This window comes from Microplitis mediator, chromosome 9 (assembly GCF_029852145.1).
Source record: "Microplitis mediator isolate UGA2020A chromosome 9, iyMicMedi2.1, whole genome shotgun sequence".
In the NCBI taxonomy this organism is placed as follows: domain Eukaryota; kingdom Metazoa; phylum Arthropoda; class Insecta; order Hymenoptera; family Braconidae; genus Microplitis; species Microplitis mediator.
This window is the reverse complement of record NC_079977.1, coordinates 10321081-10348375: the sequence shown is the minus strand read 5'-3', so window position 1 is coordinate 10348375 and position 27295 is coordinate 10321081. Positions and strand designations below refer to the sequence as shown.

Genomic DNA, 27295 nt, shown 5'->3' with positions numbered 1-27295 from the left:
ATTAATTTTCTCGTCAACTCGATGTTATTTTTTATCCATCAGCTGTCCCGACGCCGAAACTTCCCGAAGTGTGACGATGTATGACGAAGCTGCTCGCGCGCTCGTTCGGAACATTTAAAATTTGAAAAATTACTTTTTATTTTCAAGCTGAAAGTCATTAATATTTTATTTAACGAAAAAATTAAATATTAATTAAATTTTTATTCCTATTAAAAATAATTAAATGGTTTAATTCTTAGCTTTAATGTTTTCAAACAATATTAAAAATTTAAAATATGTTCTTTTCCGTAATTTATTTTATTTTTTGTTACAATCGATTGCCTAATTTTTCAAATTTTTTATTATTTTCATTCCAGTTGATGGTCAGCTATATATAAGAGCTATATATAAGAGAGTTTTGTAAAAAAATAAATAAATACTTGCAATGAAAATATATTAAAATTTTTTTATTTATAATTTTAAGAAATTTGAAAAATTAGGCAATCGATTGTAACAGAAAATAAAATAAATTACGGAAAAGAACATATTTTAAATTTTTAATATTGTTTGGAAACATTAAAGCTAAGAATTGAACCATTTAATTATTTTTAATAGGAATAAAAATTTAATTAATATTTAATTTTTTCGTTAAATAAAATATTAATGACTTTCAGCTTGAAAATAAAAAGTAATTTTTCAAATTTTAAATGTCCCGAACGAGCGCGCGAGCAGCTTCGTCATACATCGTCACACTTCGGGAAATTTCGGCGTCGGGACAGCTGATGGATAAAAAATAACATCGAGTTGACGAGAAAATTAATTAACATTTAAATAATTTACAAATTCCAGCTCGTAGGAACTTAAACGAGGGCTCATTTTATTCATTATTTTTTTTTCTTCAAGTTTTATATAGGGTTTTTTTATCCATGTGCTATAGTTTGTTAGATATTTGCGTTAAACCGGAATTTTGACCATTTTGTTATAAAAAAACATATTTGCGACGCACTTCTTGTGTAGATTTTTTCGGTTGTCGTAGTTTTAGCATATTCTGAATCATTCTGTGAAAAAATTAGTCGGCCAGGAATTATCACCAGCAAGAGTTACTTTTTGGACCTAACTCGACTGGACTACTACTATACCAGAGGTGCTGCTATCGACGCGCCCTCTGATACTCGGAATTGCAACTCGATAGCCAGCTACGCGGCAACTGGCATTATTCTACAACACATGGCATAGAACACCACGTGCTGTCAGTATTATTATTCTAATTACATCGTGTTAATTATCGTGCTTCGTTAATTAATTCAATTTGATTACCACTCGCAAACTCATCAGGTATTACTATTCATCTATATTTTTTATTTACATTCTCAATTTAATTTATAAAATCTGTGATCATTTTTGTGTTGACCACGTGTCAAAATAACCTGCCGGCTTTATATATATATATATATATACATATGATCGCAATCACGTGACTTTGCAGCCACAAATAATTATTCTTAATTATATTTACTTTCATTACTCATCGATTAATTATTTACTTGGACATGATGTCAACTGGTGTGACTGATGTCATCATTCAGTCATCCAGTAATCTTAATCCCAAAAATCAATATCAAATTTTATTTGTGACTGCAAAGTAATTATTATACGTTCAGACTCGGCTCGCTAAGCATCTATTAAGTTCATACTCGGCTCTTACTCGTTCTCAATGTCGCGTATCAAAATTAATTGCGACAAAAATGTATACTCGAACTATTGATGATAATTGTAAATCATTAATTGTTAATAACTTATTTTTTATTGCGCTCTTTTGTGTAAATTAATTCACGTGTATGGTGCCGTGTAAATTTATAAACTCGTATTCATTAAACTCAACAAACTCGATCTTCAACTACGCTCTATATGTATATAATATAATGTTCATGTGTACGGTGCCATGCAATTTATATAAAACTCAATTAAACTCAAATACAATCGAATAATGTTCAATAAATGCTCTCATATGAACTCGTGATCGACTCTTGTACTCTACGCTATTATCTGTGATTTATTTTTATTAAATATGGACAATACACCAAATAAGTGAATTTTTATTTCTTTCACCATCCCGATCCAGCAAACTAAATATTTAATGTAGTTTTTAAGTTAATATTTTACATTATGGTCCTTCGAGCCGGATCGGATGGTGAAAACCGCGTAAAAGTGATCACAGAAAAAACTCATGTTTTCATACTCGTACAAAATTTAACATTACAATTAATTTATCAGATTCAATGGCTGATGAAAAGAACTCGAAGGGAGATGGAGCGTCCAAGGACGATTCTCCCTCTCTCCCACTCACTCCAACCGTCGTCATCACCGGTAGTGATGAGCACTCGACCACGCCAACTGGGATATTACCAAATCTACCTGGTAATCCCAGCGACTCTGACATGACGGATGTGGAAGCTCGCAAGGCACTCGACTCTCAAGATCCCAAGAAGCGCACTCGCAGGAAGTCCGCCAAGGGATGCGAACTCGAGCTCAGGATCAGCAGTCAACTGTCCAGATTGAGACTGATCTCGGACATTGAAACTCGTGCTTCAGCACTCACAGCTGCTGTAGGCATAGCAGCACTAAAAGCTCGACTCGACGTACTCACCCAGGAGTGGCAGGAATTCTCCGTTGTCCACGACTACCTGGGAGCCAACGCAACGGAGGAATTCCTCCAACACTCGTACATCAAAGATGGCATCTTTGATGTAACATACTGGTCTTACCTGGGAGCTCGCACTCGCCTATCAACACTCATCCATGAACTCGACACTCTTGCTTAACCCGCTCAAGCTCAGAACTCGACTCAACGCTCACTCAGCAGCGTCAATCTCGCTCCACTCAACATCACGCCATTCTCTGGTGACTACGCCAAGTGGCCAGAGTTCAGGGACATGTTTAAGTCCGTCGTCATCAATCGTGCTGGCTTGGAGGACGTCGAACGTCTTCATTACCTGAAGACGTACCTTACAGGTCAAGCGGCTCAAGCAATCGCCAACACTCCTATGTGCAACGGAAGTTTCGCACTCGCATGGGGTACCATCTACAAACGCTACGATGTACCTCGGCTACTCATCGGAGCTCAACTCGACAAGTTGGTGAACCTGCCAACACTCACCTCGCGCTCATCTAAACAACTCTACGCGCTCATCGATCAGGTTCAGGAGGCGATTAATGCACTCCGAGCTCAAAAGGTCAACCTCCAAGACAGTGACTGTTATTTACTCACTCACGTGATCGTCTCCAAACTCGACCGCTCAACCCGTGAAGCTTGGGAATTATCATTGGGATCTTCGGTGGAATTCCCAAAACTCATACAACTGCGTCAATTCCTCACAGAGCGTGCTCGTGCTCAAGAACGGTACGAGGAAAGTACCTCAAAGGCTGGTGACCACCAAAAATCCAGTCACTCGCACTCGCACTCAAGCTCCAAAGCCCAGAAGAACTCCTATGCTCATATGGCAACATCCTCGGCTCCAAAATCGGCTGGAACATCAACACCAGCAAGCGCTCAACCCAAAGTGGTGGCTAAAGCACAGTACCCGTGCGATTTTGCCAAGGTGACCACTACTTGGTCAGATGTGACCAGTTTGGCAGGATGACTCCACAACAACGAACTCAGCTGGTGATCCAAGCCAGATTATGCCCGAACTGTCTTGGACACCACCGAGTCGAGTCTTGCAACTCGCAATTTACGTGCAGAGTGTGTCAGGAACAGCACCACTCTATGATTCATCCAGGAATCCCTGCAACTCCAGCTCGAAGTGCTCCTGCTCAAACTCAATAAGACTTTGCGCTTCCGCACGACACTCAAGCACTCGACACGCACTCGCACTCGCCTACTACAAGCTCACCGCACTCAAACAACACTCTTGCCCACACTCAAGCTCAACATACTCATGATCGCAGCACTCGTACTCATCACTCGCCCACTCAGAACTCAACAACTGGTTGTACTCAAACTCATCATTACGCTACGTTACTAGCGACTTGTCAAGTCTACGGAGTGACCAAGTTAAGTACTCATCCAATACGCATTCTCTTAGATACCGGTTCTGAGATATCCTTTGTTTCAGATTCATTGGTAAGAATGCTCAATATTTTTCGTGCTCGATCACACCTTACTATCCTAGGGATCGGTGCAGCCAAGGCTGGCCATACCAGAGGGTGTGCAACTCTCACTCTGCGCTCATGCCACTCGAATCAATCACTCACGATCAAGGCACATATTCTCAGTGGTTTAACTGCTCAATTACCATCTGACCAAGTCCTAGATACTGACTTGGCACAGTACTCGCATCTCACGCTCGCAGATCCAGAGTTTGGAACCCCAGGTCCAACGGATGTCATCCTTGGAGCTGATTACTACGGCCAGGTCATCACTGGCGAGATCATCAAGTGCAAATCTCCTGGATTACTCGCTCAAAACACCATCTTTGGCTGGATTATCATTGGTCCAATCCAAGCTCGGCTCAACAAACCACTGAGAATTCATCATGCTGTCTCCAATCATCATGATCAAGATCTTCAAGACTTACTAACTCGATTCTGGCTCCAAGAAGAGGTCAGTCCAACTCAACTACGCTCATTAACTCCCGAAGAAGAGGCTTGTGAAGCTCACTTCCGGGACACTCACACTCGAGACAGTTCTGGCAGATACATCGTCAGACTGCCATTGATAACAGACCCGCAACAGCTGGGGAACTCATACACAGCAGCTCGTCGCTGCTTACAACACCTCATGCGACGTCTTGATCATGATGCTCGGCTCAAAACACTCTACATGAATTTCATGGCAGAATATCTCGAACTCAAGCATATGGTGCCTGCGGCATCATCTACATCATCAATTCAATGCTTCCTACCCCACCATGGGGTACTGAAAGAAGACAACAACAACTTCAAGATCCGTGTGGTCTTCAACGGCTCAAAACCAACCAGTTCAGGACTCTCACTCAACGACATCATGCATACCGGGCCAAAATTACTCGGTTACATCTTCGACGTACTTATCAGCTCGCGACAACACCGGTTCATCTTTATCACAGATGTTACCAAAATGTATCGACAGATTTTGGTCCACGAAAAGGACCAAGGTCTGCAACAAATACTCTGGTTTGATAAGGAAGGAAACATCATCCCCTTCAAACTTACTACAGTTACTTATGGGACGAAATCAGCTCCATTTCTTGCTGTTCGAGCCCTGCTCCAATTGGTCGAAGATGAAGGACATAGATTCCCACTCGCAATCGATCCACTCACTAAAGGTCGGTATGTCGACGACATTTCCGGAGGCGCAGATGATCTCGAGTCATTGCAAGCAGTTGCAAATGATATTGAGGGTCTGTGCAAGGCGAGCGGATTCCCACTCGCCAAATGGGCAAGCAATCATCGCGAACTACTTCAGCTCAATCGTGCGGAAGCGATTACAAAATACAAAATAGAGGATCCAGAAGTCAGCACCAAAGTTCTTGGGATGTACTGGTCTTCAAACAAGGATCAATTCTCTTTCAAACACTCGCCACCATGCTCAACTCAACCATGCACCAAGCGTGCAATTCTATCAGAGATTGCTCAGATCTTTGATCCACTGGGATTCCTATCAATACTCATAATTCAAGCCAAAATGTTCATGCAGGAACTTTGGCTTGTAAAACTCGGCTGGGACACTCCATTGTCTGCAGAATTACGACAGAAATGGATTTCATTCAAAACTCAACTCGATATGATTCATATCGTCAAGATTCCCAGATGGATCCACTCGTCCACGAACTCGGCTCTAGAAATCCATGGATTCTCCGATGCCTCGCAATTGGCGATGGCTGCGGCAGTATTTATCAAGGTCCTACCAACAGCTCGAACTCAGAGAGCAAAGGTCACGCTGCTTTGCTCTAAAACCAAGGTGGCACCGTTGAAACCCCTAACGATTCCACGCTTGGAACTCACCGCGGCTCACATGTTGGCAAAACTCGTCAAACACTGCCAGACTACTCTCAACTACTCGCATGTGCCAACATATCTTTGGACCGATTCATCAATCACGCTCACGTGGATACACTCGCACCCGTCTCGCTGGAAAGACTTTGTCAGGAATAGGGTGTCATTTATTCAAGAACTCATTCCAGATGGCCACTGGAAGTTTGTCCCTGGCACTGACAATCCAGCAGATTGTGCAACTCGAGGCTTGACAACCAGTCAGCTTAAAACTCATCAACTATGGTGGTCTGGCCCATCATGGTTGCTCGAAGACTCGCCGTCCTGGCCAACCAGTCCCATTCATAAAGATGCAGATACTCACCTGGAAGAACGTCCAGTCAAATCACTCTATGTTTCGGCTCAACCACTCAACTCGTCTTGGACGCTAATGAAACGTCCAATCCCACTATTGCGTATGCTCAGAGTTACAGCAATCTGTGGGAGGGTACGCGATATAATCAAACGCATACCACACTCGACTCTCGCTCGTCCACTCACATCAACTGAAATCAACCGCGCACTCCAGTTCTGCATCAAGGAAACTCAACGTATTCATTTCTACTCTGAACTCCAATTACTCGAAAAACAGGCATCATGGCCAAAGGATCACCCATTTGCTCGGTTGTTGGCCTATCAAGACACCGATGGCATCATCCGAGTAGGGGGGAGATTGGAAAATGCTCCAAACTCAGATCAACAGAAGCATCCTGCAATTCTACCTCGTGATGCTGCTCTAACTCGACTCGTCATCTCTGATGCCCATCAGCGTACCATGCATGGTGGTACTCAACTAACACTCGCTCATACTCGACTCCGATACTGGATCATTGGTGGACGTCAACCAGTACGTTCACACATACTCAAATGTCTCGTCTGTGCTCGTCATCGAGGTGTTCGGGCTCAGCAATTAATGGGACAACTCCCAACTCAACGTGTCACCCCAGCGCCACCATTTTCTCACACTGGAGTCGATTACGCTGGTCCAGTATCAATCAAATCATGGAAAGGTCGAGGATCCAGGATATACAAGGGCTGGATCTGTGTGTTTGTCTGTCTGACCACATCAGCAGTTCACGTCGACCTTGTCAGCGACTACTCTTCATCAGGATTTATAGCAGCTCTCCGACGGTTCATTCACCGTCGAGGGATATGTACAGCACTCTACAGCGACTGTGGAACGACATTCCAAGGCGCGTACTCAGAACTCAAGCGGCTCTTCACTCAAGGCACTCAAGAATCTCATGCTCTACTCAATTGGGCCACTGTGCATCAAATCACATGGCATTTCAATCCTCCTGCTGCTCCCCATATGGGTGGTAAATGGGAAGCCGCAGTGAAATCGGTGAAACATCACCTGACTCGCACACTCGGAGAATCAGCCTTCACGTTTGAAGAACTTACGACTCTTTTAACGCAAGTGGAGGGGATTTTGAACTCGAGACCATCGGAGGCTCTATCCGACGATCCTCAGGATCCTTCATCGCTCACTCCAGGTCATTTTCTCATTGGGAGACCAATCGTTGCGATCCCTGAACCTTCACTCATGGATACAGAAGTATCGAGACTCTCTCGCTGGCAGTTCATTCAGCAACGTGTCCAGCATTTTTGGAATCACTGGTCCACCAGCTATATTCAACGTCATCTGGCTCGAACCAAGTGGCATCATGCTCGCAATGACATCAAACTCGGCTCACTAGTCCTTCTCACTGATGAACGAACTCCACCAACTCGATGGCCACTCGCGAAAGTGACTGCACTCCATCCAGGGAAGGACAACCTCACTCGAGTGGTAACCATTCAAACAGCCACTGGTACCTTCACTCGTCCAATTGCCAAGCTCGCACTTTTACCACTTGCTCCAGAACCAGATGCCTAACTCAATGGCAATCTACTCATCAATCATCATGGTACTCAAGATCATAATCAGCAACTCTGTTCCTGATGGCGGGGGAATGTTGCGTAAATATCAAATGTTCGTGCCAGAACACTTGATAACTCGACGCTCTACTATACCAGAGGTGCTGCTATCGACGCGCCCTCTGATACTCGGAATTGCAACTCGATAGCCAGCTACGCGGCAACTGGCATTATTCTACAACACATGGCATAGAACACCACGTGCTGTCAGTATTATTATTCTAATTACATCGTGTTAATTATCGTGCTTCGTTAATTAATTCAATTTGATTACCACTCGCAAACTCATCAGGTATTACTATTCATCTATATTTTTTATTTACATTCTCAATTTAATTTATAAAATCTGTGATCATTTTTGTGTTGACCACGTGTCAAAATAACCTGCCGGCTTTATATATATATATATATATATACATATGATCGCAATCACGTGACTTTGCAGCCACAAATAATTATTCTTAATTATATTTACTTTCATTACTCATCGATTAATTATTTACTTGGACATGATGTCAACTGGTGTGACTGATGTCATCATTCAGTCATCCAGTAATCTTAATCCCAAAAATCAATATCAAATTTTATTTGTGACTGCAAAGTAATTATTATACGTTCAGACTCGGCTCGCTAAGCATCTATTAAGTTCATACTCGGCTCTTACTCGTTCTCAATGTCGCGTATCAAAATTAATTGTGACAAAAATGTATACTCGAACTATTGATGATAATTGTAAATCATTAATTGTTAATAACTTATTTTTTATTGCGCTCTTTTGTGTAAATTAATTCACGTGTATGGTGCCGTGTAAATTTATAAACTCGTATTCATTAAACTCAACAAACTCGATCTTCAACTACGCTCTATATGTATATAATATAATGTTCATGTGTACGGTGCCATGCAATTTATATAAAACTCAATTAAACTCAAATACAATCGAATAATGTTCAATAAATGCTCTCATATGAACTCGTGATCGACTCTTGTACTCTACGCTATTATCTGTGATTTATTTTTATTAAATATGGACAATACACCAAATAAGTGAATTTTTATTTCTTTCACCATCCCGATCCAGCAAACTAAATATTTAATGTAGTTTTTAAGTTAATATTTTACAATGTGCGTGATAATAATATAGTTATCAGTTGTTAAGTGACTAATCTCTCACGAAGACTTACTGTCTTTTTAAGGTAAGAGATTATTGATTTTTTTTTTTTATGATGCAAGCTTCAATGCACAAAATGTCCGCCACTAAAGCGTCCACCAACCCATAGATACGTCTGATCAATAATATTCATACTACTTAAGAAATTACTTTACTTTTAACATATCCATCTCATGATTTTACCTAAGCAGCAATAATTTTAAATAATTTAAATTTCTAAAACATAAAAAAAAAAAATTTATTTCTGATTACTCTTACTACTCGAAAAAATTTCACGTGAATTCCATTTTGAATTGTAAATACTTAACAATTCTTTAACTTACACTGGTTACAAAAATTAAAGGATATAAAAATAATTATAAATTTTTGAGCAATTTTCAACATGCTGTAACTCGGTTAAAAATTGTCGTAGAGTAGAAAATAAAAAAATGTAATTTATAACCTAAAGTTTCTAGTTTTTAAATCTGGACTTCAAATTTTTTATCATGTGTTACGTTTTGAATAATTCCCAATATTAATTTTTCAATTATTTGTATTGTCTATAAACAATGGTCACTGATCCTAGTCACAGCACCACTGTTACGTTTTGAGAATTACCCCAAACTAATTAAAAATAAAAATAATTTTTAATTATTAAATTTAATTCAGGTTTGGCCTCATTGGAGTATCGACAGACCCCCGGTGGGCCTTGGTCGTCGATTATTTTATTGTAATTATTTATTTTGGATAGTGAATGGATAGGTCATAGTGTAGGTGAAACTATTGGGGTGCCAATTGGCACCCCAAAATAAGGTTGAATTAATTTAGAATTAATTATGTTTATTCACTGTATAGAGAGCAGAGGATCGAGCTCTATGAGCTCTCTCGAAGGACTGACTTTTTAGTCATTATAAAAATATAATAAAGTCAACAGAGTTGACAAAATGTTGACGCTGCATCTCAGGTTCTCTGTGAGAAAATCGTCGTGGCCCGGGTCTCATGCATCGTCATCTGTTTTGACTGCCCGCGAGCCACGGCGACTCTCTTATCGTAACTGATTTCCGTTACATCGAATTAAATTAATTTATGAAAAATAATTAATTTAATTTAATCAATAAAATATTACGGGAACGTAACACCTCCCGACATAAGCAAGTCGCAGCGTTTCAAACGAATAACGCTACGACTGAAAATGAAATTCATGACTCGATATATTCCAAATAGAATGTGTAATTGACTCTATATAAACTAAAATTCAATGTATGAATGAATCTATATAAACTAAAGTTGAATGTTTAAATGACTCTATATAAACCAAAGTTCGATTATAAATTGTTTTATGAAGTTATTTGCTTGCAATTTTAACGTAAACCTGAGATGCGCTATTTTTGTATATAATTATAAATGTTTAAGTAATTAAAATTATTACTATTTTTATGGCTTAAGTCATTTATGTAATCTAAATTCACATTTTCAATGCCTCCCGACATAAGTCGGTTACTATTTCTATTTTGAACACCTTATAGTATGGAATTCAATTAATTTTAACACAGTAGTAAAAATAACGTACTTTCATTTAACTGATTTAATTCGGCAGTTGAAGTAATAATTGTGATTGATTGGATCGGCTGACTAATATCCTAATCTTCATTTCTTAAGATCGAAACCTTGATCCTTGGTTGATTCGGCGACGACCTTTAAGGTGTTGATGTACATAGTTGGAATCGACATTCCAACTGTTTCTGCTAAACATCAGAAGTCTTCAAAATTAATAGAAAAAAATAACTCGAGGTGTATAAATTTGATATTTATACACGCGAATGACCTGATTGTAGGTGCCTTGACATCACACGTAGAACTGGAAGCACCGTTGCTGGTTGATTTTGAAGATCTATTTCCCACACTGTAGTGTTCTTCCGTCAGGCTCCGATGGTGATGTTTGAAATTCGCCCAATCAACCCAATTACACCACCGGATTAAATCAGTTCCATAAAGTCGTATACAAAGCCTGAATTGTGCTTCAATAAAAATTAAATTCATATAACACATTAACATTAAATAATTTTTTGATTTCTTTATATTTAATAAGATCAAAAATAAACCGTTAATGTCTAATCCTTTTCGGTCCAAATTAGCGCCTTTTTTCAAATATTTAATATTTTTATCATCAAATTCAATCTCCGATAATTTGTATTTATCTGGAGGTTTTTTCAATCTTAACTTAAATGCATCTTTCTTAAATGCAGTTATGTTGAAACAAAATCGTAAACAATTTCTAATCATTATTGACAGGCCAAATATATCTTTAATACAAAACATAATGTAAAATATATTTCTTATAAAGTCTGAGCCAGAAAACGTAAAACCACTAAATTTATTGCTCACATTATTACAATAATGTTTATAAAACATACGTTGCCTATCATTTTGTGGATTGTTTCCTTTTAAAACGACCCACGATGGCGAATCAATTTTTGAGCCCAATGATTGACTGTCATTATTTTCTACTTTACTCTCCACTGAGCAGTAAGGTCGTTCTGTATTTTTCATTGTTCTTAAATTCACAAAATCAACGCGGTCATATTTACACGAATGCTCAACCTCAAAAACTCTATCGGCTCGGGTTGGCATAATTTCATTTTCCGTGGTTGCGGCAACAACAAGCTCGTCAACCCGGTTGTTTAAATTTTCGGCTCTCAATAAACCTTGAGCAGACCGAACCGAATGAGCTCCTGACATTACAAGTACAGACAGCTCCTTATTGACATACGCGTGACTCGAATTATTACTCAAACAATTAAAATCAATCATTGGCTCCAAATTATATGAATTCTCGTTTAAAATATTTATAAGTGGTACGTTTTCAGGCAAAAATTTATTTGAATCTAATCCTGCCTTCTTATGGACAGTTTTGACTCTAATAGATCCTTTTGATCTATTCAAATAGTCAAGATTAATTTCCGACTTTTTTTGGAACTCGCGAATTGCGGCTTCATTCAAAAGATGAGCCTTCATCTTTATGGATTCAGATTCTACTAAAGGTAGAATCTCGCATCCGCTTGATTCTTGCTTTCGAAAAGCAAGCAATCGAGCCCGTAAATAATTTTGTTTTTCGTCCATCGCAGTCTCGTTTAAGAGACGGGCTTTCAATTTTGTAGATTCCGATTCTACTACCGGTAAAGTTCTACATCGGCTCGATTCTTGTCTTCGAAACGCAAGTAATCGAGCGCGTAAAAGATTTTGTTTCTCCATTACTGTTTGGAGTTCCGTCTCCGATATCGGAACATTCAATTAATTATTCATTTTAAAAGTCTATGATATCAAAATCATTGAAATGATTTGATCCTTAAATTTATATGTTAATAAGCATAATTTTTTATGCATTTCAGAGAGAAATCTATATTGATGCTCTAATAAATTTTAAATGAGTTCACAATTCATTTATTTGAACTTAAATATATTTTTCAAAGTTAATTGTAAAGGTGTTGTCGCGAGTCATAATATAAAATACTGTTTTAATGTATATTTCCATTCACAAAGACCAGCGGTGGAAAAATATTTTAATTATGCTTCATTTGAAACTAACTGAGATCAGCTTTGAGACCTGATCGTGATATAACGACTACATCTTGGTTTTACAGTATACCGGGACATACTCTTCGTTAAATCAACGACGAGAATCTCGACTGACCCCATTGAAAAATAAATTGACACACTATAAAACATAATTAAAATATTTTCTAAAATATTCGCGCAGTATTATTTCTCATAATAATAATAAAATAGTTTTTATCGCGTAATATATTTAAATATTCTCCCGAAAGCACCTTTAAAACTCTGTAGAAACAATCTTACAATTCAAAAATATTTTACAATAAGTATTAAAATCTCATAGTATCGCGTACAAATACAAAAATGCAAACGCGATATAAATTAAAAATATCCGTAGCAACACTTTTAATTTCCAAGTATCAAAATTATAAATTTTTTTTTGAAAATTAATTTAAACAGAATAATAAAATTCTACAATTATAATTATCATTTATAATTATAATGTTCTTTGTAGTTTATCCAGCGGTCATTAAACAATTAATTAGTTCCAGAAAATAAACAAATTTTCATGCACAATTTAATAATTATTAAATATCGCGTAGATATTAATAACACTCGCGAAACATTTTATTTATTGTCCGTAGCAACATTCCTTTTTTAATTCGTGAATTTACACTTTTTCACAGAAAATATTTGAATAATAAATTTAAATATTTTGTTACGTCTGGCAAAATTTAGACGATTTTATTTTAATTTTATAATTTTTTTAAAAAAGTAAAACAGAATAATGAGAGTATACATTAAGTGCCTCGATGGTCAGTTTTAGAAATCGTTTTGGTGCGTCACAAAAGCTTTTAACGGCTTAAACCAAAACAAACAAATAAATAGGAATTTTTATCAGTTTCGAATACTAGATAAGAGCTGAACACATTTTAAACTCATTAAAAAAAATGTTTTAGCAAAACAAATGACTCATTTTTAATGTTTCAGCTAAAAATATTTCATAAAGATAATTCACAAAAAAATTATTTCATAGCCCGATAAATGATAACATTTTATTATTTTTATAAATAATAAATAATGTTTTAATGTTCTAGGTGAAAAATACCAGACCTAGTAGATAATATAATATTCTATAAATAATAATTAATAAATAATGTTTAAAGGTTCTAGGTGAAAATACCAGACCTAGTAAATAATATAACATTTCATATTTTTATAATTAATAAATAATAGTAAAAGGTTCTAAGTGAGAACACTAGACCTGGTAAATAATTTAGTAGGTTATTAATAATATTTAATAATCAAAGGTTCTAGGCAGCTCGCCAGGCCTGATAAATAATAAATAGTAATAAATAATATTTTAATAAATAATAATAAATAATTCATAATAGTAAAGATGATGTACATGAATACATGATGTACATGAGTATGTGTATGTATGCGTGTGTATGTATGCGTGTGTGTGTTTTGCTCACGTGTAAATGTGCTTGCGTGTGGGTGGACACATATACGCACACATATGTACACATACTCATACGAGGGTATCCACTTGTAGTGGGAGTTCATACGACACTCTGGAAAATCTAAGAGTGAGGGTAAGGGCCCAGGAATTCGGACACTTAATTGGTCACGTTTTTCCCCCAATTGAGGTCAACTGGAACGCCCCGAAAATCGACACCCGAAAAATTGGTCGTGTGAACTCTCTCTCTTGACCAGGATCTCCAAATATGCGGATCGTAAATCAAACTTAGGTTCAGTGGCCGGGTTCCCCCGGGATCCTCCACGTAAAATGGACAAGTATATTTTTAATTAGAGTCAGTGAGCGTTATACTAAGTGTTCTCTAGTATATCTTTTTATTTAAATATTTTCGCAACGGTAAATACTGCAAGGTGGAAACCCAGGTATGTTAATAAATATTTAATATAAAATACCACAGATAAAATTTTGTAAGAGACTGAAAAATAGTCTGGTCACAAATTATTATATTTGAATTTATATGGGAATAATTAACTTTTGTAAGAGACTGAAAAATAGTCTGGTCACAAATTATTATATTTGAATTTATATGGGAATAATTAACTTTTGTAAGAGACTGAGAAATAGTCTGGTCACAAATTATTATATTTGAATTTATATGGGAATAATTAACTTTTGTAAGAGACTGAGAAATAGTCTGGTCACGAATTATTATATTTGAATTTATATGGAATAATTAAATTTTGTAAGAGACTAAGAAATAGTCTGGTCACAAATTATTATACTTGAATTTATATGGAATAATTAAATTTTGTAAGAGACTTTAAGGAATAGTCTGGTCGCGAATTTTATAATTGAATTTATATTTTGATTAATTAATTTTATTTAAGTGTTGTTTTAACATTTAAATTTTGTGTTTAGAATTTATATTGGAATAATTAGTTTTTATTCGTTTTTAAATTGTATTTGAATAATTAATCTTCGCTACGTGCCGTTTATCATTTTTATTCGGTTTAATATTTGTATTTGAATAATTAATTTTATTAAGTGCTGTTTACACTTAATATTACGTTTAAAATTGTAATTAAATAATTTTCAATAACTAAAATTTTTGTAATAGTTATTTAGCAACCAATAATATTTGTACGGTTTTACAATATATGTATTAAATTTAAACAGAGAATTCATCATTTAATTTAACCTTCACCAACAATATTATTAAGACAAAAACCTCTGGAGTTCCCGGTCTATAGGCTTCGGCTTGGGCCAAATACTCACAAACTTAAATAATTACGTACCAAATGTTTGGACGTAACAATTTAATTCGTAATCGATTTTATTAATCTTTAAAATTAATTAGATAATCGAACTAAATTGAATAGTGAGATTTTAATCATCACTATAATCAATTCATCGACGTCTTCCGACGGTAAACAGTCTTTTTGGATATCACAATTACGATTAAAATCTTCAAATTTTACCTTTTTGTTGGTCTAGTAATTCCGTATAAGCGTTAGATTCACATAAAAAAATAAATTTTATAAACAATAAATCACTTAATTATTTTTTTATATGAGCACTGTATGTACACGTAAAATGTTTTAATGATCACTCAATTAAAATCTATAACTGGTAAAAATTGATTTTTACAGTATTTGATTTAAAAAAATAAATTCACGTGCGTAGCACATATCTTGAACAACACATAGTTTAATATTCTGATGAATGAAATTATTTCTAACAAAATTCAAGTCACTAAAACAAATTCACTGATTAACTTTTTTTTACAAGTTCACAAGTTCCGATGCAAATTATTTCACTAATTAATTTCTATTATAAAATCTAAATGAGTAAACTCAATGTCATTGTCAATTATGTCACAGAATTATCCTTTTTAATAATTATAAATAATCAAAGACCATCCTGGTCACAGCACCACTGTTACGTTTTGAATAATTCCCAATATTAATTTTTCAATTATTTGTATTGTCTATAAACAATGGTCACTGATCCTAGTCACAGCACCACTGTTACGTTTTGAGAATTACCCCAAACTAATTAAAAATAAAAATAATTTTTAATTATTAAATTTAATTCAGGTTTGGCCTCATTGGAGTATCGACAGACCCCCGGTGGGCCTTGGTCGTCGATTATTTTATTGTAATTATTTATTTTGGATAGTGAATGGATAGGTCATAGTGTAGGTGAAACTATTGGGGTGCCAATTGGCACCCCAAAATAAGGTTGAATTAATTTAGAATTAATTATGTTTATTCACTGTATAGAGAGCAGAGGATCGAGCTCTATGAGCTCTCTCGAAGGACTGACTTTTTAGTCATTATAAAAATATAATAAAGTCAACAGAGTTGACAAAATGTTGACGCTGCATCTCAGGTTCTCTGTGAGAAAATCGTCGTGGCCCGGGTCTCATGCATCGTCATCTGTTTTGACTGCCCGCGAGCCACGGCGACTCTCTTATCGTAACTGATTTCCGTTACATCGAATTAAATTAATTTATGAAAAATAATTAATTTAATTTAATCAATAAAATATTACGGGAACGTAACACATGCACGGATTCGAAGTAATCCTAAAAAAACTGACGCAAAAAAAAATTTCTAAATTTTTGGTCGTCTTCAAAAAAGTCTATGGGCTTCAATCAATTTTTTTTGATAATCTGAGCTTATGACTTCTTTTATAAAATTTTATGCCTTTGAATTTGCTGTACTGAAAAAGTTTCTACAACAATTTGGCGCCGAGTTATCATTGATCAAAGCAAAAAAGTCCCTTTGGCTTAGACAATCAATAACTCGGGACATATTGGTTGTAGAAAAAATGGAAGTAGGGTTTTAAAAACTACAAAACATTTTCTATATGACACTATAAGTGGCTTTTGACGAAAAATTTTTTTTTGAATCGATAATGTTGATTAAAAAACAGGTAAAAATTCGCATATTTAAGGATATTTGGAAATCGTGGTATAACTTTGGATATAACAGATGAACAAAGGATACCGTTGATTTTTTCCCAACCTCAGAGTGTCCTGAAAAAACCGTTAAAATTTCAAAGCGCTGAGATTTTTCTTTCTTAGTGTTCTGAAGCGTCAAATTTATCGTATTCGCCCAGAATCACCATAATGAGCGATTCTTTGGTTTTCAATCATTTCTTCAATGTTAAAAAGTATTTTTGAGCGACAAACTCTATTTCTTTTATCAAAAACATTAATTATTGGAGGAAATTGGGAAAAAAAATGTTTTTCAAAAAAATTTTTTTTTTTAAGAAAATCGATTTTTCAATATTTTTTTTTTTTATTATCTTCGAAATGATTTTGATGATAAGAAAATCAAAAAAAAAAATATGATAAGAAAAAAAAAAATTAAAAAAAAAATTTTTTTTAAATCAATTTTCGTGAAAAAAAAAATTTGCTCATCAAAAGCCACTAATTGTGTCTTATAGAGAATGTTTTGCATTTTTCAAAACCCTACTTCCATTTTCTCTATGACAAATACGTCCCGAGTTATTGATAGTCCAAGCCAAAAGGAACTTTTTTGTTTTGACCAATGATAACTTGGCGCCAAATCGTCGTAGAGACTTTTTGAGTACATCAAAAAAAAGGCATAAAATTTCCTAAAAGAGTCGTAAGGTCAAATTATCAAAAAAATTTAGTGAAGCCTATGGACTTTTATAAAAACCAGCAAAAATTTGGAAATTTTTTTTGCGTTGGTTTTTGTTAGGATTACTCCGGAACCGTGGATGATATAAAAATTTGAAGTCCAGATCGTAAAACTAGAACCTTGAGGCTACAAATTACTTTTTTCATTCTCTACTCTACGACAATTTTGTACCGAATTGCAGCATGTTCAAAATCACTCAAAAATTTGAAATTTGTTTCATATCCTTTCATTTTTGTGATCAGTATATAACGTAAAAAATTGTTATTGAAGACGATAAAAAAATAATTTTTTTTCACAACGTTAATTGTAATTTGAAAAATAATTTTACTTGGTTTTTAAGAAAATCATCATAATGGCAGATTACGGTAACGCAATTACTTCGAGCCAAGAAAGTGATGACATTGAGATGGTTGATTCATCAATAGTTCAAACACCTATAGGTGTAGTTCAAGACATTAATGCGCGTAAAATTGATTTGTCTGATGAATGTAGGAAACGCCCTTATCTTGATGGAAAGTTTTTTGTGCCAGATCTCAATCAGTCAACATTAAATGGTACAATTGTCGGGATTTGTCAAATATGCCGAACTGAAAATAATAAAACTCATAGCATTAAAGGATCATTCCATGTACCATCAAATTATAGTTCGCATATTAAGGTAAAAAAAATCATTATTTATTTTACTTGAAAATGTCAGTTGTTTATTTAATATTAATGTTATTATTATCGAATTTGACATACTCTTCCAATATCCCTGATTAAAAAATCTAATTTGAAATAATTTAAGTTTACGTAACTCTTAATTATTTTAAATCATTCCAAATTATCTGAATTATTTTGCTTTCGAATATAAATGTTGGAATGAATCATTTTAAATCATATTAAATTAAAGAATAACGAAATATTATTTTCTGATTTGAGACTATTTAAAATGTTTTGAACTCTCGAATCATTTTAAATGAACTCAAATCAGAAAATAATATCGCATACTACTGATTCCGTGATTTAATTTGAAATGATCGAAGAGTTCACTTCATTTCAAATAACTCTGAATTGTCCGAGAGACCAGAAATTGCGATAGTATTTTATAATTTGATTTAGTTTGAAATGATTCGAGAGTTTTAATCATTTCAAATGATTTTAAATTAACCGACGAGCCAGAAATTCCAAGATTAATTTTTTCATTTAATTCAATTCAAAATAATTCGACAATTTCAATCATTTTAAATAATTTCAAATCATAGTATAATATACTTCGTTATTTTTTTATTTAATACACAGTAAATAAGAAACTTAAATTTTTTTTTTTTTTTTTCAAATTATAACCCGGAATTTGGGTGTCAATATGGGGAATTTTAACATTCCAAACAATAAATTTTAATACTTATCCTATTATTATTGACGCTTTAATTATAAATATAAAAATTACTATTTAGAATAATAACCCGGGAAAAAATGTTTTTATAAAATTTTACAAAATTTTATAAAATTTTATACTGAAAATGGCCTGGAAAAATTTCATCAAATTTTATAAAATTGTATGAATTTTTATAAAATTTTGCTGTAAAATCTTATAAAATCTTACAAAATTTTATAAAATTGTATAAAATTTTATATTATTTTATAAAATTTTATAAAAACATTTTTTGCCGGGAATATTTACTGATCACTATGTCATTATATTACTTGTCGTTTCTCAATTTACATTGTTCATTTTTTTCCGTGTTTAATTTAAAATGATTCGTTCCAACATTTATATTAAAAAGCAAAGTCATTCAGACAATTTGAAATGATTCAAAATGATCAAGAGTTACCCAATCTCATCTTATTCCTAATTAAATTTCTAAATCAGAGATATTAATTCACATTGAGCCACATCAAAAAGTAAACTATAAAAAATCATGACTTAAAATTGTTACTTGTTAGTAATGAGCAGGGTACAGAATTTTGTGTCTAACAATAAGAAAAAAAGTAAAGAATTTGCCCAAATTTCTCGATATCAAAATTACGATTGCGAGCAAATTCACATGAATTAAATTAAAAGATATATTTAAATATCGAATGCCATAAAAGAATGTTGAAATAGCGGTTGTGAAAAAAATATGTCAATAAGACAATCAGCAAAATAATTAACAAGACAATTAGCAATACAATGAGCAAGACCACCAGCAAGAATAATTAACAAGATATTTAGCAAGACAATGAGCAAGACCGCCAGCAAGACTATGAGCAAGACAATGAACAAGACCACCAGCAAGACCAGCAGCAAGACCGCCAGCAAGACTATGAGCAAGACAATGAACAAGACCACCAGCAAGACCAGCAGCAAGACCGCCAGCAAGACTATGAGCAAGACAATGAACAAGACCACCAGCAAGACCAGCCACAAGACCTCCAGTAAGAGAACGAGGAGGACAATTGTCTTTCCGATGGTCTTGCTAATTATCTTGCTGATTGTCTTATTGACATATTTTTTCACAACCTTAATTTCAACAGCTTTAATGACACTTGACATCTGAATATATCTTTTTGAAATTTCTTTGAGAAATTAGCGTGAATTTTTTTTTTTTTAATTTTATTGTTGAGCACAAACTTCCGTACCCTGGTAATTAGTCATTATTAACAATGAACACTTTTTTTGCATGCCTTCTAACGCAGGAGCGTTTGAGGTAATGTAATTTTAATGACTTCTCAAAATCACTTGATTTTTCAAACTTGAACTACTTTTACAATTTTTTTAGAAAGTTCATCGAGACAAGTATGATGGATATAAAAAATATGTTTCTGCAAAAAGGCAAAAAAATAGTGAAGAGAAGAAAGATTTAAAAACATATTGTAATTTCTCACAAGCACGATTCGAAGAAAATGTTGTTAACTACATACTCGAAACGTTAATTCCATTTAATACTGTAGAGTGTGAAGCTTTTCGTAAAATATTTGATGGTAAATTTATTATTTATTGATATAAACTATAAACAATTTTATTCATCCCTGATTAAACAAAACGATTCATTCGATGATGAATGCATATCGATATAGTATTAAAATTGAATCGTTTTGAATTGTTTTGAATGATTTTTAATCGTTGTGAATCGGTTCTTTTAGTCTAAGATAGACTGCTAAAAAACAAGACTACCCGGGAAACAAGTTTTAATATGATCATTCAGGTGGCCTGGTTATTTTAAACTTATAATTTTATATAAAACAGAAATGTGATGAAATTTGATCATATTTGGTGCATTATTTATGTAGGATGTATTAATTTGATTTAAGTAATGCTATAGATTGTAAATACTTATAAGTGTAAAGCAGACTAGAGAAGTAGACGACAATCCGGTGATATTTAAAGTTAAGTAGCATTGAGGTAGCACATTAGTTGGTTGGGTGACCCCTTAGCAATGTAGCAGTTAACTGAAAGAGTTTTTTTAAAATTTAAATTCTTCATGTATGATTATATATAATTATATATCATCAGATCATGCCAATTTGTAGATCTAGTCATGTATGTTATTATATATATGATTAGATAAAATCATTTTTTCTCGGATACATATAACTTTATATATGATATATTTATATATGATCATAGAAGAACCTTTTTTTTCCTGGGTATTGTACTGTAAAAAACAAGAGTATTATTAAAAAAATATGCGATAAACTAAACTGTAACTGTTTCTTGAAATTTATCATTAATTATAGATATGACAATAAAAAAAGGTAGAAAAGAACTAAGTCATTTATCAGCTCGTACTGTAAAACGCAGAGTAAAAGACACATTCAATCAAAATATGGAACTTTTGAAATTTATGATGAATAGTGCTGAATATGTCTGCACAACAGCTGATGTATGGACTAGCAAAAGTCGGCGGTTCTTAGGAATGACTGCACACTGGGTAAGTAATAGTAATAAAAAATATTAGTTTTTATATTTTTCAAAGGCAGACACCAGTAGATCTGATATAATAATACTGTAATGGATATTATCATTATATTAACTTATTTTTATCATTATGATCATGATTAACATCATAATTATAGTAATAGTCGCTCTAAGCAACTACTATTTAGATTATTAATTCTGAACTTAAACTTACAGATTGAGAAAAATACCTTAGAGCGTAAGTCATACGCAATTGCGTGTTGTCGATTTCCTGGAACCCACTCATATGATCAAGTAGCCAGAAAAATTGGTGATATACATTCATTTTTTGGATTAGATAAAGAAAAAGTAATTGCTACAGTGACTGATAATGGATCTAACTTTGGAAAAGCTTTTCGTCAATTCGGAGTTAGTTTTGATGACTTATCAGCCTGCGGTAATGTTATAATAATGTAATTTAAGATAATAGTGATTTTATTGTCCTACACTGGAATCAGTTGAACCATTTAACGCAGTTGTACAATTGTATATTTTTAAAATATCTTTGCTATTTAATAACTATTTTCTTTACCGGCGATAACGTATATGACAACCTTCAATTTCATGAAATCGAAGTTAATTATTTTCTACTATTAAACCGTTCTTATTAACAGAGGTTCGAAATCGTCAAGCTTTTCTACTAATTAAGAGAATTATTTTTCTCCCTCAATGTTATGATCGTAAAGTAGAAAGTGATTTAAAACTGTTTGGAAATTAATTTTTTTTATTTATCATCAGATCACTCGAACTTTTTCGAGTTATAATTTCAGAGAAAATCATTTTTAGTCAAAAAATGAATCATTATTTGAAATAACTTAAAATAGTTAACATTTTGAAATCATTCTTAGTTATTCTAAAATCTAAAATATTCCTTGTCTGACTAGTGACGGATTAGTTTTAATTTATTTAATTATTTGAAGTCATTTTTAATTTTTTCATAATAGTGAAATTCTTAAATTTGTCAATTATTTCAAATAATTAAAAATAATTTCATTATATAAATAATTTCATACTCGATGATTCACCGAAGACGTAAAAAAATTCTAATTTTTTTTTTAATACATGATTAAAAATTGAAAACAAACATTTTTACGTGTAGTAATAAATATAACTTTTACAGAAGAGAGTCGTAATACTCAAGAATCAGATTCCGATGATGATAATAGCACTGATGAAAATGATTACGGTGAAGTTGAACCATTTATGTCTCCGAACGAAAGACAGCATGAAGAAATTCTACCTCATCATATCCTTTGTGCTAGTCATACACTTAATCTGGTAGCTACTACTGATGCACTGGCTTGTATAAAATCATCCAAGCCGTTGGAGTCAGCGTATACCAGAATGATTGAGCGTTGCAATTGTTTATGGAAATTGACATCTTCACCAAAAAAATATGAACAAATGAAATCTATTCTCAATCAGAGCCTTAGAAGACCTGTTCCTACACGCTGGAATTCCCTGTATAATTCTATCTTACAAATTTTCGGCTTAAAACAGAAGCTGTTGGTCTGCAATAAAGAGTTAGGTGTCATAAATCCTCTCGATGAGCTTGATTTCAGGTATAAATAATTATTTCATCTATAATATGGTTCATTCTTATCACCCTGATTAAGAAATCTGATTTGGAATGATTCGAGATTACGTAACTCATAATGATTTTAAATCATTCCAAATTGTCTTAATTATTTTACTTTCGAGTATAAATGTTGGAATGAATCATTTTAAATCATATTGAATTAAAAAATAACAAAATATTATTTTCTGATTTGAGATCATTTAAAATGATTTGAACTTTCGAATCATATCAAATTAAATCAAATTAGAAAACAATATCGCAATTTCTGGTCCCTCAGACAATTCAGAATTATTTAAAATTATTTAAACTCTCGAATCATTTCAAATTAGATTGAATTAGAAAATAATGTCGAATATTACTGATTTCTTGATTTAATTAGAAATGATCGGAGAGTTCAAATCATTTGAAATAATTTTTAATTGTCCGAGAAACCAGAAATTGCGATATTATTTTCTAATTGAATTTAATTTAAAATGATTCAAGCGTGTAAATTATTTTAAATTTTTTCAAATCATATTTATATAATTTCAAATAATTCGAAGTTTAGAATTTTAAATTCTTTCAAGTTATAATTTTATGATATGATACTGTTGGGAATTTGGGTATGGTAATCGTGAATGAAACAAATCAATTTATTAAACTAATGAATATTATATCTTTTATTAAAATACGCGCTCTAGGGTATGTCTTCACTCGTTAGAGATTTAGCTTAGACTAACTTATTCTTTTAATATTATTTAACACTGAGGTCCACCAACCTCTCCTCTTTTTATATAACAAAGATCTCTAAGTTCAAAATATATATATATATATATATATATATATATATGTATGAGTGCAAATGAAGAAAAACATATTGCCTTGCATTTACTTGGAATCTCTCGTCGACCCAAGTACCTAAGGTCATAAAATTTGATCCATGCTAGCTTTCTTTTCTTTAAGTAAACATATACACATTTTGAACTCAACTCAAATATATATACTACGACTTAAATGCGACACTGTTCGAAATATTATTTCGAACAGAATACTTAGTATAAAGAAATAATTAAATAAAGTATATATAAGAATAAAGATTGATTTTTGTACAGAAAATCCAACAGATACAATATAAAATAATTTCAATTTATTAAATCATTTCGAATTAAATTTTTTAATCAGGGAAAAATTAGACTATTATTTAGCAATTAAAAAGGATTAAAAGGTATTCAAAATTAATACAGTTAAAATTTTAAATCACTTTCGATATTTTCTAATATCAAAAGTGAATTGAAAAGTATTTAAATTTTATGATTCTGAATCGCTCCAAATACTAAATACCGGATATAACGGACGAACAAAGGATATCTTCGTTTTTTTTCAACCTCGAAGTGTCCTGAAAAAACCCTGAAAATTTCAAATCGCTGCGATTTTTCTTTCTTAGTGCCCCGAAGCTTTAAATTTATCGATTTTGTCAAAAATCACCATAATTGGTAGTTTCTCGGCTTTTGTTCATTTTTTCGATTTGAAAATGTTTTTTTTTTTTTACCGATAACCTTCATTTCCTTGATCAAAAAGATTGATTGTCAAAAAAAATTGAAAGAAAAATGATGAAAAAAAAATTTTTTTTAACTTCCCGCTAAGAAAATCGACGATTTTCGAAAAATTCGGGAAGTTATTGTTTTCACCCCGATTTTCAAAAATTATATTCGCCGTGGTGATTAAAAAGTATTCAAATTTTGAAATATCAAATCTTTTCGAATGCTTTTAAATACCGTATAAGGATTTGATTCGATTCGAAAAAATTTGAAATTTTTGAATCACTTCTGAAAGCTTTTTTTAATCAGGGTTGTTGATAAAAGTTCAATTTCATAATATCATTATTATTTACAAATTAATTACTGTAAATTAACTTCAACAGATTTATGGAAGAATGGCTCCACTGTAATCAGCCGATAGCTCGTGCCATTGATATTTTACAGGGCGATCAATTAGCTTGCTACGGATATTTGCTTCCCTCACTAATATCTATTAAAAATAAATTAATAGATTGTAAAGAATTAAAAATGCAATTCTGTCTTAAACTGGCTGTGGGGTTAGTAAAAGCTATTGACGTCCGATTCAAGAAGATTTTTCAAGTTGAAGAGGAAGGAAAAATGGCTGCAGCAGCTGCAGCTTCTCATCCATTATTTAAATTGGATTGGCTTGAGTCATTAAGTGGTGCAGCTCAAACAAATGTTTTTAAGGCAATGAAAGAAGCTGTGAATTCTGTAGACTCAAGCCCGCCACCTGAAGTCAAAACTATGGTCAAGAATAATGATTTTTTTGACTTTAGAAATCGTTCTGGTTCACAGGAACAGCGGGTATTAGAACCATTTGGAACCACAGATCCAGAAGTTCTATTTACAAAGCATACCAGCGAAAGCCGAACCGATTTAGAATTACTTAACTTATACCCGGTAGTAAAAGATATTTTTATTAAATATAATACAATTATACCCTCGTCAGCACCTGTTGAACGGTTATTCAGTTATGCTACAATGTTTAATTTACCAAAATACAATAGGTTAAGTGACGATAACTTTGAAATGAGAATACTGATGAGATGCAATGCAAGCATTTCAAAAAAAATACACCCGAAAAATAGCTGCACCCGAAAATATAGTTCACGATACCGAAAAAATTATCCTGTTGAAACGGCAGCTATTAATTTTAGTATTGAGGGGTTCCTCATCACGATTTCCTACTTCCCATTTAATTTACATGGGAAAATTTGTTTTTTAAAGTTAGGAATTTCATCACTCATTAGTGAATAGAAGTATTGGAAAAATGAATAAACGCTTTTGTTGGAAATTGAACGCTCTACAATAAAGGTCTCTTATAATTTTTCGATAACTTTAATTTTTCAAAAGTTATTCAAGGTCAAAGTTTGATTAATAGTAAATTTTACTACTATTCAAATTTTTCTGTAAAACTATCAGACTTATTGTAAAATGTTACAGGACTTTTTTTGTAGATCATTTCATTTCCTACAACTCATTACTTACAAAGTTTTCAAAATTTCTAAAAGTTTTTTAGGTATTTGCATTTAAATGTCTGTTTATTCCAAAGAATCAATTCTAGCCGATTTTAATTACTTACTTTTAAATGCAAGTAACTAAAGAACTTTTAAAATTTTGGGAACTTCAATGAAAATAATTTGTAGGAAATAAAATGATCTACAAAAAAAGACCAGTAATATTTTGTGATAAGTCTCATAGTATCGCCGAAAAAGTCAAATAGTAGTAAAATTTACTATAAATTCAACTTTGACCTTAAATAACTTTTGAGAAATTAAATTTACCGAATAATGATAAGAAAATTTTTTTGTAGAGCGTTTAATTTCCAACGGAAATATCTATTGATTTTTCTAATACTTTGATTCACTAATGAGTAATAAAATTCCAAGCTCTAAAAAAAAAAATTTCTATGTTAATCAAATGGTAAATAGATAATTGCAATAAGGCACCGCTTAATATTAAAATTAAGAGCTGTCGTTTCAACAAGGACATTTTTTCGCTATACCTAACAATATTTTCAGAGTACTTGTTGAAAAAAAAAACAATAGATATTTTTTGATACCGCCTAATGTATACAATTCCATAAAAAAATTATTATATTTTGTCTTTATTAAACTAACAATAAATTGTTTAATGGTTTTTTGTTTTTATTAATTTCCCTTTACTGTATTTTCATTATGGCTGATAATAAAAATTTTTATATTAAACAAAGTGGATGAATATTTAAGAATTGTTTATTCTGGTAATTTTTAATTGTTTTTAAAAAATCACTTATCTATAAGAGCTTATAGAGAATTTTTTGAAGCTTTTAAAATTCAACATTGGTTCTCTGTATGATTATTAATTTCCGGGTTATTTATTTTCAAAGTAAATGTGGACTTCCTTGCACTGATCGACGATAACCGCAAAATTTCTCAATTTCTTTTGGAAGTATTTAAAAAAATCTATTGCGTGAAGTTTTATTCTTAACGATTATTTAAAAACTTCCCTTT

The 27295-nt window shown here is 32.9% G+C and overlaps 2 protein-coding genes across 2 annotated transcripts; both read left to right on the top strand.

The window, feature by feature from the left end:
* The first annotated feature begins 3616 nt into the window (after window positions 1-3616).
* LOC130674139 (uncharacterized) lies at window positions 3617-7870 on the top strand. The gene is made up of 2 exons (XM_057479405.1): window positions 3617-3782; window positions 3834-7870. The coding sequence occupies exons 1-2, from the start codon at window positions 3617-3619 to the stop codon at window positions 7868-7870; spliced, it is 4203 nt and encodes a 1400-aa protein (XP_057335388.1).
* Window positions 7871-8968: 1098 nt separating this feature from the next.
* LOC130674944 (uncharacterized) lies at window positions 8969-26218 on the top strand. The gene is made up of 7 exons (XM_057480391.1): window positions 8969-9107; window positions 18108-18425; window positions 20509-20710; window positions 21467-21660; window positions 21864-22083; window positions 22807-23248; window positions 25166-26218. Exons 2-7 carry the CDS (start codon window positions 18120-18122, stop codon window positions 26058-26060), a joined length of 2259 nt encoding a protein of 752 aa, XP_057336374.1. The 5' UTR covers window positions 8969-9107; window positions 18108-18119; the 3' UTR covers window positions 26061-26218.
* Window positions 26219-27295: the final 1077 nt, after the last annotated feature.